Source organism: Lissotriton helveticus, chromosome 6 (genome assembly GCF_964261635.1).
Source record: "Lissotriton helveticus chromosome 6, aLisHel1.1, whole genome shotgun sequence".
Classification (NCBI taxonomy): Eukaryota; Metazoa; Chordata; class Amphibia; order Caudata; family Salamandridae; genus Lissotriton; species Lissotriton helveticus.
Genome location: NC_136067.1, coordinates 223,899,113 through 223,916,735, shown reverse-complemented (window position 1 = coordinate 223,916,735; position 17,623 = coordinate 223,899,113). Strand labels below are relative to the sequence as shown.

The 17,623-nt window shown below is 43.0% G+C and overlaps 1 protein-coding gene across 3 annotated transcripts in view; it reads right to left on the bottom strand.

Annotated features, from left to right (window-relative positions):
- Positions 1-1,407: 1,407 nt before the first annotated feature.
- ENPP4 (ectonucleotide pyrophosphatase/phosphodiesterase 4) overlaps positions 1,408-17,623 on the bottom strand; it is a 131,373-nt gene continuing 115,157 nt past the window's right edge. Inside the window, exon 4 of one of the 3 annotated variants that reach the window (XM_078647641.1) lies at positions 1,408-4,690. In XM_078647641.1, the coding sequence (XP_078503767.1) occupies positions 4,326-4,690 (365 nt within the window). In that variant the 3' untranslated portion in view covers positions 1,408-4,325. The remainder of the gene's footprint in view (positions 4,691-17,623) is intronic. The other 2 variants (XM_078647639.1, XM_078647640.1) reach the window with 2 other exon arrangements.

Sequence of the window (17,623 nt, the reverse complement as noted above, 5' to 3'; positions counted from 1 at the left end):
GTGGAGTGGAGGACATCTGAGTCGGAGTCTATGTTCCGCAAGAAATGGAAACCTGGCTCTTCCGTCAGCCCCGGAAGGGCTAAAGTAGTAGGGTGCCATCTTGTGTGGATGTCCGCGCTCGATGGTGAGCAGCTTGGGAGGGTCGCTGGGGTTCATTTATGTCTTAGCGCAGGGACACTCCGGTTGGAGTAACCATAGCGATTTATAAGCTTCCTAATAGTAATATTAATTTCCAGAGGAAATTTTAGACACGGCTACAGCTCCAACTTCTGAACGGAATTACACCAAATTTGGCACTTGAGATGTCACAAGTGATGTAATGTTTGAGGTCATAAGCAGTGCATTGCGGGGGTGCGAGTTATAGTTAGCTCAGCTAACTATCACAGCAGAATTTCTTGGGTTTTGAACCAGTGAAATAGCGTAACTATAACGTTGATGTACCCTGTGTTTTTATAATGAATTATATATATATTAGAGCAAATTGCGCAAGCGCTTCGGGAGGGCTCACCGCTTCATCCGACCCTCCGGTCTGTATTTGGCTCCTCTGCAATGTTCACAGATTCCCCTGAGTTAAAATTGGGTCCGACGCGTTTCGGGGCCACACTCTGATGGCGGAACTTGTATCTTGTCCTAAGAGACTGAGGCAAAAACACACACACTCGCCTGTCAGCACAACATCCATTTGAATAATAACGTGATGCCCGCAGCTTCCCTACCATCCTACTTAAGGATCTTAATGACAGTAATGAAAGTGCAGACACGCCAACCTACTCAAGGTTACTATTTTGTTTCACTTCACAGGACTATGTTGACCAGGAGTCCCGGTGTTGCCAAACTCCACCCACTTAGGGAGGACGACGCCAGCTGCTCAAACTAAGACGCGTTTGACCAGCGTGAAGAGAACATGGTGTTGAACTGCGCACAGTCCATGAGGAAGGGGCGTTTGTGGCCCCGAAACGCGTCGGACCCAATTTTAACTCAGGGGAATCTGTGAACATTGCAGAGGAGCCAAATACAGACCGGAGGGTCGGATGAAGCGGTGAGCCCTCCCGAAGCGCTTGCGCAATTTGCTCTAATATATATATATATATATATATATATATATATATATATATACACACACACACACACACACACACTTTTGTATTATTGCAGACACGTTTTGTAGGGGCAAATTTGCCTTTCCACAAAACTATATTGTTACGCTTGCTCTCAAACCTTACTCAAACACATAAAACGATAGAAACAGCTACTACTCAGATTCCTAGAGTCGCAATGGCACCCGTTTTAACTGGTGATCTATAATTCATAGGTTCTAGCTCTGCCATATGTAATCAAGTTTTGAATTAATGGAGACAGTAATATGTGAATTGTGAGGAGTCACATTAAATAAAAGCAGATATAATATATTTGAAGAAATATACATAAGTTTTATTGGCAATTTTGTTTAACAGTGTTGTCCATAAAATATAACCCAAAAATATAATTATTTACATCTTTATACCATTCAAAATACTATTTTCTAAATCTCAGCACTAAGAAACAACTCCAAAAAATTTAACATAATTAAATTAAATTTCATGTGTATTTTAGATAGATAGCAACATACCAAAACAAACATTTTCTATTCACAATATGCTTTTTACATAGTGAAGTGGACAGGCTCATTGCTATAAAAGATAGTAAATTGATTTATAGTTTATTTACATTCATAATCTAAAAATAGGAATAAATAAATATGACATTAAATTGGTTATGCATTCTTTTACTAATGTACAATACCACCAAACTAAAAGGTCCTTTATGTTTCATATTACTGTCCTAAAACCTTGCATGAAATCTCAGGTGTCCCATAACAAAACAATCAAGGGAGCATAACATCTGGTCAAGCTCCTGCCAAGCCAAACTGTAGTTTAAAATTGATTCTACGTCTGTATTTTCATCATGCTCATAGTGCATCTAGATTTCGAGTCAGTGCTAATGCAAGGGCAACAAAACATAAAAAGTACACATTTTAAAAAGGTAAAACAGAAAGAGTCAACATTAGAGTAAACAGACGAAAATAAAAAAATATGAAATGGCTGCATTTTGCACCTGATGGGGCGCATGCCTTGATAGTCTATACAACTACTACTACTACTACTACAATATGATTAGAAGTCACCTTTGACTACCAGTTAAACGTTATTGCTATGAGCTGATGGTGCTAGTATGGCTAATACCCTTTACTGTAGTTGTTAACGCTAGTCAATTTTTTGCCATCAATAATGGCTATGTGCTAAAGATGAGGGGAAAAACGAATTAGCAACTGATAAAATCCAACAGCATGTGTGCAAATGTCAATGTGTTTATACGTACATGTTCTGCAACTGGTTTCACCATTTCCCCATAACATTTAGGCTCACGATAAGACTTGAAGAGAACACAGGTCATGGCTGAATTATTTGCAGTCACCCAAGTGTCATGCGGCTAGGATTTGAGGATTGGTTGCCGCTTTCTAATAGTCAGCTAGACATCTAAAAGCTTACGGAGTGTTAAACATCAATTTCTATTGTTTGAGTGAACATCTGTTTCTTGTACCACAAGAGTTCATTCAATCACCCAGCCTTCTTTACAAATTTGGTTGTAGAGTTGCACCAAATTGGTTACAAAACCAGTTTAAACCAAATTATTATCACTGTCCTATTACAGAATGACAAGAGTTCAAATCGAAGAAAAGAGAGCACACTGTAGAGGTTAACGGTTACAAAATGTCAAAGGGTCAAATCCAAGTAGGGCTGTTTCACGTTTTCTTCTGTCCGTGGTCAATTAAATAAGTACAATTTAATTCAGTAGCAATAACTCCCATTACTAAAAAAAAAAAAGAAAGAAAAAACCTAATTGGTTTGAAGTACGTGCTAAATAACATTGGTATTTTTAATCGGTACGGAGTATAGAAATATATTGAATGTTTCCCCTGAATATTTTCATGCTTATTTTTAATATTACTGGAAAAGTACACCCATTATCCTAGGGGGCAAAATGGCTACGAAATGGCAGGTATTGCATAAATTAAAATAACTGATCTTGTAAACCTGCCATCAGAGCAAATGGCAATTTTCGATCTTTGACAACTCCTCAGAATGAAATGCTGGTTTTCAACAGTCTCCTAGCACTCTTTCTAATTTTCCATCATGAAAAAGTATAGTCTAAAAGGAGAAGTGTTATAAAGGAATTTAAAAAGAAAAAGATATAATATATCCCGATATGCAGTGCTCCTTCTGGAACCAGCGGACCCATAGGGAAGGTGTGTGCGCACCAACGGAGCACACTGGCATACAATGAGTGAAAGTTTTTCGTAACTGTACAAACGTTCTCTCAGGACAAGGCAAGGTGTGCCTCGGTCCGGATTGAAGACTACCTTGCCTTGCCCTGAGAGTGCGTTTGTACAGTTACGTACAACTTTCACTTATACATATATATATATATATATATATATATATATACACACACACACACACACACACACACACACACATATATATATATACACACACATATATATATATATATATATATATATATATATATATATACGCACACATACACACACCAAACGAGGCTTTATTTTACTTCTACAAGCCCTGTTTTTATCTTCAAACATCACATTTCTAACCGTCTACCCTCATCTATTTTCATACACACCACAGCAATGTTATGTGACGGTGATGTGTCTGCAACAAAATAAAACCATTTCATTCACAACTCTGCTTCTTCTTAAAATTGTTTTATCAATTAAAAAAACACAAATCATTTCTTTTATTGAAATGTTAATTTAAATAGTGAAGGTAGATGCTGCAAACCGCAAGTATGGCTATCAAACACCAGTTTAAATTGGACAGAAACTCACAATTGACTATTGTAAAGCAGTGTACAGTATGAACCAGTATCCTTCACAATTGCTTAACACAACTGAACATAAATATTTTATGATAACCTTTTTTGAGTTTTTGTAACATCTAATCAAATTATTGAGAATACATTTTGGAAGTAATGCAGTGATATGTAAATTCAAAATCACTGCTTGGAAGATGGCACTATACACAGCATACTGTAGTGCAGTATGCAATTACAGAGCGGAGTGAGGGGTATCTTGGAAAAGGTTATGAAGGTGTGAAGCAAACAAAAAAGCGCAACTTGGGCAAAACTTGTTTGTGAACACTAGGTTCTTTATGAAAAAAGATATACCCCCCTGCATGGGACGTGGCTGTCTTCTAAGCGATTGCTGTAAGGTAAACAGTACTTGCTCTAGAACGGTGTCTCAGGCCAACCAAGTCTTACAAAAATCATTCAAGTAAGGGATCATCATCCTCTTCTTGAAGCTGAAGACGGGAAAATTGGCGTGGTGAAGACAGCTTATTTTTCATAATAACAATGAGACAAGTCAGGGTTGTCAATATCATGATGACTCCCACCACTATACCAATCGCTTCTGGAAGATGTATGCACCACTGGTCATTCAAAAAGCACTTTGTGCTAGCAAAGGTTCCATTATTGGGTTCTTCTTTCAACCTCAGGATGTGGCACATCAATGGATAAATATCAACACTGTTGATCGTTGCTTGTTTGTAACCTTTCCGAAATGCAGGTCCGTGGGCGGCCAGAAGCGGGTGCATGCTGGGTAACGCATTGTCGTAGCCATGGTTTCCATCTAAATAATAAGATAGATCTTATTAGATGTATTACGTTTTTCTGTTACAACAGAACTTTAGACATCTATTTGTGTGAAAATGAAATTCTACTACTACAATAATATTTTTACAAAGTACAAATAACTACTGATATGCATTTGCTTTAGTTTGATGTAAGATGACATGGGCATGAAGGGAAACTGAGCAGGTAGACAGTGCAGGTGGGTACAGTGAAGGAGGTAGCCAATGAGATGAGGGGACTGGAAAATGCATTTGGTGGGAGAGCACGGAGACACAGCTGGCAGAAAGGTGCAATGCATGACTGTGCTATGAAAGCACAGTTGGTTGGTGCACACAGCATTGCCAAGAAGGCAGACAAATGGGGGCCAGAAGAGGCAGGAAAGAAAGTGCGAACACATGTGGTGGGAACACGAAGAGCACAGATAGGAAGTCGGAGGAGGGACATGAGCAGGGAGCCAAAGGAAGAGCACAAGGAAAAAAAGTAGTAAACAAACAGGAAGCCATAGGAGGGGCTGGAGAAGAGAGGCAGAAGGACAGGAAAGAGTGGCATAAGACAAAGGAGGGGTGCATGAGCAGGGGACCACAGGAGAGGCAGAAGCTTGAAGATGGACACCAAGCAGCTAGGCAATGGAGGTACACAAGAATGGAAGCTCAGGAAGGACACATGCAGAGAGGCTCAGGAGTAGCATACACAGTGAGGCTCACAATAGGCTCAAGTAGCGAGGATTACGACAAGTACAAGCAGGGAGGCTCAGGACTGCATGAAAGCACAGCAGGCACCGACCAGGAGATACTGAGGCAGTGTTGAAATGGAAATTTCTCCTGAATGGTATATGGACATATAGCCCTTGGTATTCTTACTTCTGTTGTGGCCCGGGCGACATGGTAATCTAGCATGCATGCATAGGCCTAGGCCTGTACCTGACAAGGTTATATCCAGGATAAGTCCTGTCACCTAAAGGGGCACACCAAGCTTGCACTCATGGACAGAGGACTACTGTCCCAAACCTGGTTGCTGGACATCAAGTGGTGGTGGCAGCTTGAGTGTTGTAATTTATAATTTGAACAGACCTTTTTATTTGTGTCAATGAAAGTGCGGCCTACTGGCCCCTCCTGTGCAAAGTTCCACCATTATGTGTACCTCAGAACCTTGTCCTGACATTTTGTGTGAATGTTGAGTGCGAGTGCCTTCGATATATGTGTGGTAGTAGGACTGTGTGTGTCCGACTACTGATGCTAGTGGGATCCATTTTGGATGCCCCTGCTTTAGCATGCCACAAGATGGAGGATGAAGACAGCTACCAACAGACAGTGTAAGGAGCAGTATTCCTGTGGCTCGGGGTGGAGATCCAGTCACTGTGTGAGGAGGATGTGGATAGGGCTACCACTTTGTTAGAAAGGGGCTGTCGATTAGTTCTTCCTGGGAACTGCCATTTGGTATGTCTTAGTGGTGAAGAGTAGGACTGCAGTTCCGGTTGTTGATGATGATGATGATGAGAACGTTTCTAGGCCAGGCATGCTCTTCTGTCTGTCCCATATTACTGTTTTAGAGAGACCAGGTGCCGAAAACGAATGCTTCATTGTGCCTGTATTTTAGATGCTCATGACTGTAGACATCCCCAGTGTACCTGCTCTGAGAAGCATCACTTTATACAAAGACTATGTCTGGAGAGCAACCTGAGACGCTTTAACAAACCCAAACTGGTTCTGAAATTTGAGACAGCATATGTACATCCCTTATGAAAACTGAGATACAAACCACCTAATTTGTTCCAATCCCAAGTTCTCCTCGACTGAGGAAGGAAGTGCTCCGCAGAGTACTCGAAGAGCTGCTGTGTAACCAGCGGTGGTCGCTTCCTGACAGTCAGACTCCGATAGATGAGGGGACATCACCTGACACTACTTTCTGCTTGATAAGCTGAGCATCTGCCTCAAGAAGCCTAAAAGCTTGCCTGCTGAGAACGGAAAAATGTGTGCCTGTCATTTAAGGGAGAGAAGACTGTTCAGAAGGAAAGGCCCAACAATAAGTGTACCTAGAGGAGGTTGGTGAACCCTGGAAAGTGGTTGACTAGGCACTCATGCTTAGAGGAGGCCTCCTGTTCAGTACTGATGATATAGTAACGAAAGCATGCCAGTTTGATGCTACACAGCAGCATGTCATGGGCAGAAGTGATTGGTGCTGCAGTCATTGTCGACTAAAGAACTAAACTGTTGGCAGAGCGAGAATCTACAACCTAGATTGGTCGCTCCTTGCCACTGGAGCACCTTGGCCTGTATGCTGCTGTTTATGCCGGCTGAAGTGACAGTTTGCAGGGATTCTGCAGTGTTGCCTCCACCGAGAACTGGTACTTCCACAAGGGCCAACCTAAACCAGGCCCACAGCCTACCCTGTGCAAAGTGGCTGTTGTGGTGATCAAGCCCAAAAGTACTCGCTGTCTCCAGCTACTGATGTGGTGAACAAGCAGGAAGGGGTCCACTCAGTAGAGATCTCCGACCTCACTGGGAAGAAAGTCAGTTACCAGGAAATGGAGGGGAGGGCAGTGCCTCATGATTAGAGAAACGTACGACAACTCTGTTTTTTGGGTTGGATGTATTGTGTAATACTTAGTTTTGCTGTGAGTTTAAAAGTACTTTCTTCTCTAAAAAGCTAGACTATATATTATTGTGTGTGTTTTTATGATTGTTGGGTTCTAGGCTGTTGAACCCCCTCAACCCCACCCAACACTACCTCCTTTTAATCCCCAGTGCCAGCCTTTGTGGGGGTGGGGGTGGGGGGAGGGACTCCTAAGCCTACTCCCAAACTAGTTCTGAGCAGTGTATGTGTCCTTCATAGGTTTGGCTCTCAACTGTCTAGGGTAACAAAAGCAAGGACAGGCCTGTTGTCAGATTCTCTTGTGAGTGCTATAGACTAAGCACTTTCAAAGTGAGAGTGGGGCTAGGTGCATACTTTCCCCAGCAATCCTGTCAACACCTGAACCCCCTTTGTCTCCATGTCTGGAAAGAATAAACAACCAACTGGAGGAGAGACAGCCACAGTCATGTGATCATATTTAGAGGTAAAAAGAAACAGTGATTTTAAGCACAAAAATGCCAACTTTTTAATAGACAAGAATTCTCCAAAGCACCTACACGGCCATTAATCACCATTAATTCAAGGAACACAACGTACACATCAATTATGTGTGTTTGAGTATTTATCTCATTTCACATTTATTATTGTTTAATATTTGTCATTTTTAATGATAATCATATCCATCTGGTACAATCAAAACACTACTACAGACAAACTACGTCAAAAATAATCAAAACAAATCACAACACAATATAGCACAAACCATGGAAATTATTCAAAGATACATTATCTGCTGAACAAAAAGGAGTGGTTGCCAATAAGTCCAAAGTAGCTCACTCCAATGATCGTCTTACCCCTTGCGCATAACATGGTGTTATTTAAGCAGTATTATGTTCCCACACTCAATAGTGTCCGAATAAAATTTATATTTCTTTCTAGAGTGGATAGATTCTTGTCAGAATCCTAAACAATAATTTTATGCTTGAGGTGGTACGTCCAATACATCTCCATGGACTTTACCAATAACGAGGATTCTAAATTACAATTAATTTGAGTATAAACATAATTTTTCCGCCTGCTCCCATTCTGAAGTTAGCACTTATTAAAATGTAAAAAGTGAAACCCAGTGTTAACCGATGGGCGAGAAAGCCTTAAAACACTGCAAAAATTACTTTAGGCGTTTTTCACTGCCAGGACATGTTGAAACTTAAACCCACATATGCTACTTTTTAAATACCATGCACTTTCCCCTAGGAGCTGTTAAGGCCAATTTTAAGGGTTACATATAAGTAATTAAACAGAAGGTTTATTTTGCTTGGTCAAAGTGGCACTGCAGTGGCAGGCCTGAGACATGTTTTAAAGTGCTACTTTAGTGGGGGGAACAATGAGTCCTGCAGCCCACTAGTAGAATTTAATTTACATTCCCAGGGTACATGTAGTACCATTTACTAAGGACTATAAGTAACTTTACGTGTGTCAGTTTGGTGTCGGCCAATTTTACCATGTTTTAGGTAGATGGCTGAAGCTCTTTAGCACTGGTTAGCAGAGGAATAGTGCACATAATTGTAATCCCATCAAAAATGAGTTCAGCAAAAATCAGAGAGTGAAGTCAAAATATTTGGGGGCGTACCACCCCAATGATGAGCAAATGAGACCAGGGTTTTTAGGTGAGGGAAATACTAGGCGCACTGCTCGCGGTAGTAACAAAAGTACAGATAAGTAAGGGTGCATACAGGTGAGGGGGTAAAGGCCCTAAACCCCTCCAAAATTGTGTGCCGAAACACACACTGGGTAAATGAAGAAAAACCTGTTGCACACCAAATAAAGAGAGTACAGAAATGATGTCTCAATGGACATTTAACAGTTCAAGTATCCACATTTGAAGAAAAAGGAGAACGATGGGTAGTGCGGCTCCTCTTTTATTGTTAATGGATAACCAGCCGACACGTGTTTCGTCGCCAAGTAATACACTAATTTGACGACTCCTCAGGGCTGTAGTGGGTGGGTATAAAACCACAGGTCGCAGTGCCGGTGATAATTCCAAACCGGCAAGTGCCCCCTATTGTAAATTGATGTACTAATCAGTGGTTCCATGTTTGGCTATCTGGTTTACTTGTCAGCCCCTAGTCTACTGCACTGAGTGTGCCCAGGGCGTGTAAATCCAAATGCTTCTGGTGGGCCTGCAGCACTAGTTGTGCCACCCACAGAAAAAGCCTTGTAAAATGTGTCTAAGGTCTGCCATTGCAGAGCCTATGTGCAGTCAAGTACTCTCATGCTGGATGAGCAAGTGCACCCACTTGCCAGTCCCTAAACCTTCCCTTTTCTTCATATCAGTCACCCCTATGGTAGGCCCAAAGGCAGGGTGCATTGTAAGTATAAGGTAGGACAAGCCCTGGTGTGTGTGGCATGTCCTAATAGTGAATTACAGCCATTTTCGTTTTTCACTATTGCAAGGCTACCTGTTCTCTATAGGCCAGAATGGGCTGTTAGAGTTATTATATTTTATACTCCTAACTGTCTCAGAGAACTTGGTAGAAATTCGAGTTTAGTATGCCTGAACTCAGAATAATAAAATACACCTTTTAGTGCAGTTGGTTTTAATAATCTGTGTTTGTAAATACCACTTTTAGAAAGTAGGTATTGGCTTGTCTAACCATTCAAACCTGCCTCTGCTATGTTGTGTATTCCTATGTCTGGGTTTGTGAGTGACAGGGCTGGAGAATTCCAGGAGCCAGGCTGAACCACTCAGTTGTGAATAGAGAGATCTGCATCCAGATGGGAGGGAGGAGTTGCACCTGAACCTTGAATAGGGCTGTGCCTGCCTTCCACAATGCTGGCTCCACCTCCTGGGGAGCAGCAGATGTCTCTGCCCTGCACACTGAAAGAAGAAAAGGACCCTTGTAAACAAAGTGCTCCAGGACTGTACTTGCCTTCCACAATGCTGGCTCCACCTCCTGTGGGGCGTCTGATGTGCATGCCCTGCACTGTGAAAGGAAAAGAGAAGTTTGGTAAACAGAGTGCTTCAGAACTGGTTTGGGCTGGGCAAAGGACCCTCTCCCCTCAGAGAACAAAGGATTTGGGGTATACATATTGGGACTCTGATCCCATGAAATTAGATCACTTTGGACTACAAGAAGAAACCTTTACTGAGGAGAGGAACCTGAAGAAACTGAGTAGAGACTATTGCCAAGCTGAAGTGCTGCTTGGGGGATTGGCCTGCAGTGGTTGCCTTACTGCCAAAGGATGGAGAAAGGAACTTTGTGTACTTTGCTTTCAACTTGTGAAGGATCTCCAAGGGCTTGGAAAGGAGCTTGCCTCCTGCTGAAGTCTCAGGTATAACAGACTTCACCCCCCAGCTCCTCAGAGTTCTTTGGAAGTGCCTGCTGCTGTTTTGGGCCTTCTGAGGGACTGCGCGTCGCAAGGAGCTGGAAGCGCGACTCAACGAGAAGAACTGTGTCGCCGTCGCTGTGCCAGCTGTGGCAACTCCGAAGGAAGGTGTGGCCGCTGGAACTGTCGCACTGCACCGCATCGGAGAGAAGCGTGCCACAACGAAGAGGAAGCATGTCGCCGTCGCTGCTGCTGTCGCAACTCCGAAGGAGGGTGTCCCCACTGTAGTTGTCGCACTGCACAGCATCAGCAGAAGAATCTCGCAACGAGGTCGGAGCGTGTCGCCGTCACTGTGCCTGCCATCGCAACTCCGAAGGAGGGTGTCGCTGCTGGAACTGTCGCATTGCACCGCATCGACCAAGAGCACCTCGCATCCCCGAGAAGCGTGCCGCCGTCGGAGCTGCTGCCGTCGCATCTTGGATGTCGCCGCATCGAGCGGAAGCTTCACGCATTGTGGGTGAAGAGCTTCGCCGCTGGAGCTGTTGCCGTCGCATTATAAGGGTGTCGCCGCTGCAGTCCACGCATCGAACCGAGAGCTTCTTGCATCCTCGAGAAGCGTGCCGCATCTGGAAGATCTTCACGGCTTTATTTCTTTGTATCTGAACTATGCCGCATTTCCCATTGTTGCGACATTGCTTGTCGTGGAAGCCAACGCAACTTAATTGACGCAGAGTGTCGCATCTAAGAACTGAACTGAACTAAGCCTAAATCTACCATCTTAAAGTAATCGTATTGTGTATTTTTGTTGTTTATAGTCTTGTGGTAACTCTATATAAAGTCTACTTATTTTTTATATAAAACCTGTGTGGTGTCCATTTGTAGTGTTGTCACTGGGTTACTGCATGTTGTCACAAATGCTGAACTTACAACGCCTCTGAAATAAAGCCTTGCTGCTTATGCCAAGCTACCAAGGGGGTGAGCAGGGGTTATTTTAGGAGTGTAATCCCCTTATCCGGACTAGAGGCGAGGGTCCCTATTTGTCACACGTACCTACCTGTGCCAACTAGAGACCCCCAAATCTAACACGCTTCCTATCTCTTTCCCCTTTGTGTATTTTCTCTCTGTCTTCCAGTTAATGTCTGAGGACAAAATTAGTGCCTATCCAAAAATGACCCCAAAAGCGACCGCCGGCTCAAAATAAGCACTGGTTGTGGTGGTGGTACAAAATGTTGCTCTGCTGCCTTGAAAGAAGGTCCTGTCTGCACAACACTACGCAGTTTGTCACTCTGATACTTGTACTAGGTCTTTGTACCAAAAGACAGACAAAATGTAGATTATTAAAATTATCAATTTTTTGGACTTCTTCCATTTATGAGTCACTCAGTGGATCAGAAAGATATAAAGCACTTTCCCGGACCTCCAATTTCACAGGGTTTTCACTACACTTTGGCGATATACTCTTCACCCTGGTGTACTCTTGCAAAATTTGGGGTATTTTGCATTACGATTGTAATGCATAATGCAAGAGATTTTGCCATTACCCCCATACTGGGTAATTTAGATTTAATTTGAGTGAAAAAACTATCCTCGGAATACAGGAACAACACTAAAATGCTTTTTCAAATGTAGGTGGCAGATGTACACACTGTTTGTTTGCTGCCTGGACAAGATTGTTGAAGGAAAATAAATGTAAGTAGATTCAAGCAAGCCGGGCTGAAGACGGCTGAAATGCCAGAAACCGGTCCTCGGCAGCTTGTTTCCGGTCCAGGGAAGGCATGGCTTGGCAGTTCGGGCTGGACTGTTCCCATGAGGCACAGGGTCAGACTGATTTGCATATGGTCATGTCTGAACTGGGGTGGCAGAGTGGGCTAAAGAACGGTGATGGATTAAACCCAGATCTGTTGACTGGGTGTGAGTGTTTGATTGGTTCAGATGCTCGGTCCATCACCACCTCCTTTTGTACCGCTTACAGACTGTAGCAGCAACAATTCTTGAGGTCCAACATCATCAAGGATCCCTCATAGGAGTTGGATGATACTATACAACAACAATCACTGAAATTACAACAGCTTCAGGGTCAGAACGAAGATGCAAGGGAGACTTTTTATTGGGAGAGACCTTCATGTTGCTATCTTCAATACCATGTTTTGCAGAAGATGCTACAAGATGAACGGAATTTATTGATGCTTCATTAGTCCATTTTGCCTTTTGTATGGCCGATTCCCAATAGATTGTTTTATGAAAGAATAGTTGGCTGTTTGTCTGGTGGTGCTCTGGCCAAGATTAAAGCCTCTGGTAACGGTCTTAAATCTTAATCTTTATAAGTGAAATCTTTTCCTGACTAATTTCAAGAAGATGTTTGAAAGGCTTGAAAGAGACTTTTCAGCTGAAGAAGCGCTATGTGACACTCAACGGGGTAAAACAGATGTTATCCTCCGCTACCCGATTCAGGCAGTCGGCAAACAAAAGACCCTGGCTACAGAGAACACAAATGACCCAGGTTTGGAGAAACGAAAGCAAGAAATTAAGGAATAACTAACCACCCCCACCTCATTTTCAGTATTAAGGTAGCCTTCTTCATTGAACAGAATGAAAAGTGAAACATGAAAGGGTAAGGGCTTTGGCAAAGCTTAATTACCATCTATAATTTTCCAAAGAAAGACAGAGTCATCGCATTAGAGAGCCAGGATGATGATTCAATGGAACTCATTTTTTTGTGCATACACTTCTATTTTGTGAACAAAAGTATTCAGTCCGTGAATGGAAATTCATAAAACCATGAAACATGCAGGTCAGAAATGGAGGCATCTTCTGAGTGGACACAAGAATTTCTCAAATAAAAATGAATCACAGAAACCAACAGTGTCTTTAAAACCTTTCGTGTTGGAATAGTTGTGAAGTCCAAAGGGGATGTTGTTTCTGTCAAAATGACTTCTACCTCATGCAATCCCTGGTTCCAGCATATTCTAGCAGGCACCCTTTCTTGTTGTCTGTAGGATTAATACATGCTCCATAAATTAACGAAAGAAAAGCTTTTAGAGCAAGATAGGATGCTCAGATTGAACATGTTTGCATTTTTGTTTTTTCTATGATGCTGGCTCTGGTAAACCATGACTTTAAGGAGTCGTCAGCATTCTGCATGATCACAACTTTATCTATACAGACTCACCCCGGCTTGGTGCCACTGACTGCAGAGGTCATCCTAAACAAGCCTTGTAAGAAGTGAAGTCTGGTATATGACCAATAGATGAAGCTTTGGTGGTCAGAAATTATAAATGCTGAGAGTTTTTTCTGCAGATAAATAGAGCCACTTGGCACCTAGTGATACCCTGGTTTCGAAAGAGAGGAATCCAACATTTTTTGCATTTGTAACTGTAGGCTGGACACAAAGCCACAAAGTTGTTTTATGATTCATCAAGTGCCGTCCATCAAGGGCAGGAAATTGACGCAGTCTTCAGATTATAATTTTTTTTTTGTATAAACTACCACAGGTAGAATGCCCAACCAGGCCGTAATATATATTATCTTGGCCAACAGTGGAAAATGTTACTGAAATAACATTCAAATCTTTCCATACTTTTGTTCAAAATACATTATTTCCGTAGCATTTCTGTTACATCGACAAATGGCTTGACAAATTAAGCCAAAGATCCCTTTTATTGAACTTAGAAGTTGAACCAAGGCCTTTATCAATAGTATAACCTGATTAAAAGTTACTCGAGGCTGTGGATGTAAAGATTCATCAGAGATAATGCCTACTGAGCTGTGGTCTACCTGTGGCAGCATTGGTGATGGTGTCTTGATGATGGTGTCTTGATGATGGTGTCTTGATGATGGTGTCTTGATGATGGTGTCTTGGTGATGTGTCTTGGTGATGTGTCTTGGTGATGTGTCTTGGTGATGTGTCTTGGTGATGTGTCTTGGTGATGTGTCTTGGTGATGTGTCTTGGTGATGTGTCTTGGTGATGTGTCTTAGTGATGTCTGATGATGTGAAAATGACTTCTAAGGTAGTTGGATGATCATCCAATCACTGGAATATGTTCTAAGTAATCCTGTTTAACTTGGGATGAATTGGCAAACGACAGAGCATATTAGAAGGCAGACAGTTGTTCACATAATACTGTTGTCTCCAAAGCTCAATGTATGCGGTGAACAATGCGTGCAGAATGGAAAACAAATGCCTACAGAGAAAATGGTGATAAGAGGTTACAGGCAGAGTATGAACTTTTGTAAATACCCAGGCTCAGCCAGGTGGACCAGATATTAAGAGAGCTGCATAACTTGACCGCTACTGTTTAAATTCCACATCATTAGCCTGTGCCTGTCTCCTGCATGTTTCTGCACTTTCAGGATTGGCTTGAGATCTGTGTGTAGACAGATGTGGAAAAGAAGGGGTCTGATGCAGGGATCAACACCACTGAGGGCTTCGGTGCTGCCCCTGACCTACGTTTTGTGTGCGTGGTGAGCTTGGCAACACAAAGTAGGTTCACAACCCCCGCACCTCAGTGAGATGGGGTGGCAGGGACAAGTTGCAAGGTGAATTGGGCTGGACGATGAAGAGAACATCTGTAGGAAGCGAACCATAACAGCTGTAGGACCGATTGGCACTCATTGGAGAGATCGGGCTGCAGAAGTCGTCAAAGGAGAACGGTTCCTGATTCCATGGAATTGTCCCTCATTGTGTGTGCGTTGTGGGAGTGCAGATGGCCCATTCTTCCATCAAGTCTTCTGCTCTTTGGTTGGCATTTCTGAAACTGGGAGAGTAGGGCACATGCCCCCCGGAGAAATCGCTGGGCTATATAGCACAAACATTAGTAAAACAGCACGATGGCAGGATAAAAATGAAGTAAAGGAAGATTTCATTGCTCATTGTAGTGAAGTGTTGAGAAGACACTCTATTGGTGGTATTGGGAGAGGCCAACTTGGCTATAGGGCAAAAGACTTTGATGAGGTTCATGAAAGTTCTGCACAATAATCTGACAAACACAGCACCAAATTCTGAAAGAGTTTCAGAAGTGTGGGACAATGCCATTCGGAAATTAGATGGAAGGATGGAATTCCTGGATAACCTAGAATGGGGGTCGTCAATCACAATAATACTGGTGGAGTCACCGGCACCAGAGAGCAACCACTTTGTGAGCTCTACTGGGAACACCAACAACACACCGCGCGCTAGCCGACTCACGATGCATGACAGTATCACGGTTTTATGTGCATGATCTGGAATACAGTTTAAATGTAAAAAGGCTTTTTACAAATACTTTGAACTTCCGAGGCCGAATGTGAGACATTTACGTTTCAAAATTGCATATCCGGTTAAGAGATTGTTTTACCCATTAGTATTCACAAGTCACAGGTACACCGACCGGCTCCTGCCCGCAACTCACGAGTGAAACACAATGTATTATGCACAAATAAGTCGAATCCGATTAATTGTGATGGTCCTCCAAATACTCGGACTATCAGGAATATTATCTTTCTCTTTTTCTTTAGGTTTGAGTTACCAATTGAATGTACCCTATTCAGAATAATTTTCTAAAAGCTACCTACCTCTCTTTCTCTCCCCTTCTTACAGGCGGTAAATCAATTGTATTTTAATCTGTCAGGCAAACGCTGTAAAATATGTCAGTCCTGATGATGATCCCACACAATTGAGCATAAGGGATCGAAACGTCGACTTTGTAAAGTGCCTTCACAACCAAACTATTATGTCAAATTAAGTTGTGTCTGGCGCCTTTTTGGCACTACTTTAATTTAACACTGATTTAAAAGTGGCCAATTTTGCTCATTTCTTTTGCCTGCTCTAAACTTTTTAACTTCTTGTATGTTCTCTGAATTTCTTTGGTACAGGATTGTGCCTGTTGAACTACTTCAATTCTTACATTGTTGAAAATAAATATCCTGTCCGGCTGGACAGTGACGCATATAGTCGCCTATTATGGTCTATATTTTATTTCTTTGTAATCTCTGAAAGCTAAGGACCCTTGTCTCTAATAACTACTGGGAACACAGCGTGACTTTAGAGGGCAGTTGTGGTCATAGGGCTTTGACGGAACAAGGAGTCTGTGAGCCCCCTAGTTGGGACAGTGATGCTTTTTGTGTTCGCCTGTAGAGAGGAAAACTTTACACTCAGTAATCCGAGTGAGTTTTGTGAAGATGTGCGATTCTTGCACTGTGCACCCCGACACATCCCTTAGGAAAAGGGACCGAATGGTGCTGAACACCAATCACCATGGTAAAAAATATGCTGCAATTTGCCAGAAGACATAGTGTGAAATTTGACCTCTGGTTCTGAAGTGCAGCAAATGTGACAAGATAAATAATGGGGGCAGAGGTATCTGACACCAGCATCTGTGACCCACCAGGCGAGGCTGGAAGCATAAGGGAGGGGGCGGAGCGAGAGGGGGCGGAGCGAGAGGGGGCGGAGCGAGCGGCGGCTCCGGGTTAGTCAAAGAGCCAGATCTTGAGGTCCTTCCTGAATGGGTGCAGGGTGGGGGAGCTTCTGATGTTCACGGGAAGCTTGTTCCAGGTTTTCGCTGCGATGTAAGAGAAAGATCTCCCTCCGGATGCGTAGAACCTCTGCCAGAGCGAGGTCGGCGGATCGGCGGTTCCTCTTGGGTATGTGGAAGGACAGTCTTTCGTTGAGGTAATTGGGTCTGATGTTGTTGAGGGATTTGTAGGCGTGGGTGAGGAGTTTGAAGGTGATCCTTTTTTCATCGTGGAGCCAGTGGAGGCTTCGTATGTGTTGGGTCATGTGTTTGTGACATGGAGTCCCGAGAACGAGTCTGGCATCGGCGTTCTGGATGGTTTGTAGTTTGCGTAGAAGAGTTTTGTTGATTCCGGCGTAGAGGGAATTTCCGTAGTCCAGTCTGCTGTGGGTGACGGTTCTTCTGCAGTTGGGGGGATCCATTTGAAGATCTTGCGGAGGATCCAGAGGCAGTTGTAGCTGGTGGTGGCGACAGCGTTGATCTGGTGGTTTATGGAGAGGGAGGAGTCCAGGATGATGCAGAGGTTCTGAGCATGGTCTGTGGG